This window comes from Cyphomyrmex costatus, unplaced genomic scaffold (genome assembly GCF_001594065.2).
Source record: "Cyphomyrmex costatus isolate MS0001 unplaced genomic scaffold, Ccosl1.0 scaffold2110, whole genome shotgun sequence".
NCBI classification, from domain to species: domain Eukaryota; kingdom Metazoa; phylum Arthropoda; class Insecta; order Hymenoptera; family Formicidae; genus Cyphomyrmex; species Cyphomyrmex costatus.
Window position 1 is genome coordinate 2,636 of NW_017276160.1, and position 3,217 is coordinate 5,852.

The following is a 3,217-nucleotide window of genomic DNA, read 5'->3' on the forward strand; positions in this document are numbered from 1 at the left end:
ATAACGCGTCGATGAGTAAAGATAAAGATAACAAGACCGCGAGAAAACCGAGAATTTCATAAATAAAAGCGATTGAACAAAAAAGATCGTCAGATTCCAACGACGATGAGTTGAATGCTCTTCGCGTACCGCGACAGAGTAATGTAAAATTCGAAAGTTCTAGTAGCGATGATGCGAAAAAACGTGAAAAACCCTCGTTTAGCGATTGTTAAAATTGAAATTTAAAGATACGACGAACAAGATTCCGCGTAAAGTTAGCAATAGCGACGCGAAGATGAGTCAAAGTTCTCGATTGAACGAGACGTACGCAGTTAAATCCCATGACCAGGTCAATAAGACAAAAACCGTGAATGATCATACGGAAAAAATCCCGCGAGGAAAACATAAAAACGTAAAGTTCGGTAATTCGGGTAAAATAAAATATTGTTCGTACTACAATTATATCGACTCGATGATATTTTACAATAGTAATTTCAAAGATGAAAATCTTTTGAGAGTTATCGGTCTGAAAAATAATAACGATAAGATTAAAAATAATAACGATAAAGTTAAGCGCGATACAGGCATTAGAATAGCTGAAATTCCGTTCGACATAAACCGCGCGCGAGAGACATACAAACCGCGAGTAAATCCGGTATCACCATCGACAAGTCGCGATATGAGCGTGAATTCCAGAAAAGAGATACGTACTCACTTAGCTGTAATTAAAGACCGATTAGATGCGAGCGATAAGCGTAGCATAAACGCGATTAAACGAGAAAATGACAAGGATCGTAAAGATACCGAGAAAAATAAGCGTGAGAAATTCGATAGAATGCGCGAAAAACGTAAGGAATATTTCAAGATGCGCGATAACGCCAGAAGACAAATAAAACAGGCCAAAGAAAGGAAGATTAAAAATCAAATTCCATTGAACAAGAGACAACGAGTGATCGCAGATCCTAACTCCCAGCAGAAGAGCAGAATTATTTTCGCTTCGAATAAATTACGAGACGATAGAAGAGAACTGTCGATACGCCGAACGCGAAGAAGTTACACATCTCAAGAGAAGAATAGTTTCAACGAGACGAAGAATTTCAAGAAACAAACAGGCCTGGATAAACATCTTTTTAATTATCGAGATGACAATTACAGAAAGAATCTCAAAGCAAGAGCTATTGAGAAACTGAATAAAATATTATCAGTTAATAAGAAATTTGGCAAAGTAAAATCTAACAGGTTTCCAGAGCAAAATGAAAAACAGATTAATATGATTAGAGGAAAACGAGACGATAATAACAAACGAGTAATTCCAGTCCGGTACAACAATTCAAGGCGGAAGACGAAAAATACGGGTTCACAACAGGATTGGCAAACTGTCGCTTACGACGAAAACAGAGCGAGCAGATGTCAAGAATTCCGAGTTAAAAATAGATTGAGGCCGAATCAGAGATATTCGATAGAACAAGGATATCACATCAAAGGTAATCAAGCTGTGTTGATGCACAGGGAAACTTTCCAGGACGGAAGAAATCCGGAGAGAGTAATATCGGACAAATACGGAGTATAGGAGAAAAATGAAGATGGAGATGTTCGTGAGTTAGATTTAGACTTCCAACACGGAAGGATCGCTCCGCGTAAGAACGCGTAACAAAGAAAAAGTCTTTGATCAAACGTTGAATGAGACGGTCGTTCAACACATAGATAGTATAACAAAGAAAAAATCTTTCCGAGAGCCGCGGTAAACGCGTGATAATTATTTGAGTCTTGTAAAGCCGTGATTGACAAGTTGCGTAAAGTTTTTACCGAATGATTAGATTTTTACTATTAAGTGAGATGATGTAAGACCACGATAGTGGCAACTGTTAAGTTCGTTGTGTGTAAAGTGGTGATTGTGGTGTTGATTAATTATTAAATACATTTTATTTATTGTTACTGTTAAAACTGTGTCACAATTATTCGCGAGAACACCCACCTTTCTGGATTATTGGGATAACTCGAGACAGCGCAGATTCACAGCCCGAGGGATTTGCAGCCTGAGGGTCAAAGGATTTCAACCTTCCTCGCTATTTGGTGAAACGAGGTGGCGACCAATTAGGACAACAATATTTTTTCAACAAGTAGTAAGTGCTATTGTTTATCAAAAGACGGTTTTGGCAGGTCACACCCAAAGGTTCCGCGACTTAGGGATTTTCTTGACCAATAATGGTCAAGCGCAAACATCGGGTGGGACGTCGGAAACGAGAGAAAATCGAGACTTTGCACCGGTTAGGAATTCCGGTCATCAAAAAATTCCAGACAGGGACCTTCCTAACTGAGGCAGCCTGTCAGGAATTATTTAAGACCGACACCATACCGGTCATTGACTTGACCGACAGCGAGACTCCTTCCCTTCCTGAAATAAACCAACTCTCTCTCCCTCCTCCAACCCCTATTTCTTATTCTCCCGTCCCTGCTGAGGGAGATATCTCTCATAATGAACTCTACAACTCCGTAGAAGATCTCCTCGACACTGATATTTCCTTCCCCTCTCTAGAACAACTGCACATACACTCACACACACCTCATATTCAGAAATAGTTATAGACATATAAGTATGCTAAGTTGAAAATATTAATGTTTAAATAATATATATGTATATATTGTTACGTCCAGGCCCCAGGATTCTTTTATTACATACGAAAATTCAAGAGTTGAGGAGGGGGCATGGGAGGACGCAACCGACACCGTTCTTGTGGCTATCGCTTCAAAACGCGTGCCACAAGTCAGAGACGCATTAGGTCACAGATATGGGTCAACGTCAACATGTGACGCTATTACCCGGTCTGCGATTGTGTCTCTGTCGGTCCCCTTTTCAGATCAAAGAACTTAATCCTTTTGATCAGGGATCGGACCGTGCGGTCTAGTAGGATGAGGAATGAGACGTAGATTTTCTTAATGAACTACAGCGATTTTCAGTAATTACATAACAAGAGGGTTTATTATTTTTCTATATATCAAACATATAATAAAATAATTTAACATTCTTGTAAGCTATTTATTACAATTGTTTTATATTTTTAGAAATTAATTAAAGGAAATAGAATACTTTAAACATTCTTATTAAATATATATATATATATATATATGTATATGTATATTACAATTATTATATGTATATTCGGAAATTTTCTTAATTTTTCTATGCATTAATCTAATGTAACGGTGTATGTCTCGGTAATTGTGCAAATGTGAATGT

General features: G+C 38.0%; 1 protein-coding gene across 1 annotated transcript; it reads left to right on the forward strand.

Annotated features, from left to right (window-relative positions):
• Positions 1-274: 274 nt before the first annotated feature.
• Positions 275-1,549, forward strand: LOC108773525 (myb-like protein X). Its single transcript, XM_018539362.1, has one exon. The coding sequence runs from the start codon at positions 275-277 to the stop codon at positions 1,547-1,549; it is 1,275 nt and encodes a 424-aa protein (XP_018394864.1).
• Positions 1,550-3,217: the final 1,668 nt, after the last annotated feature.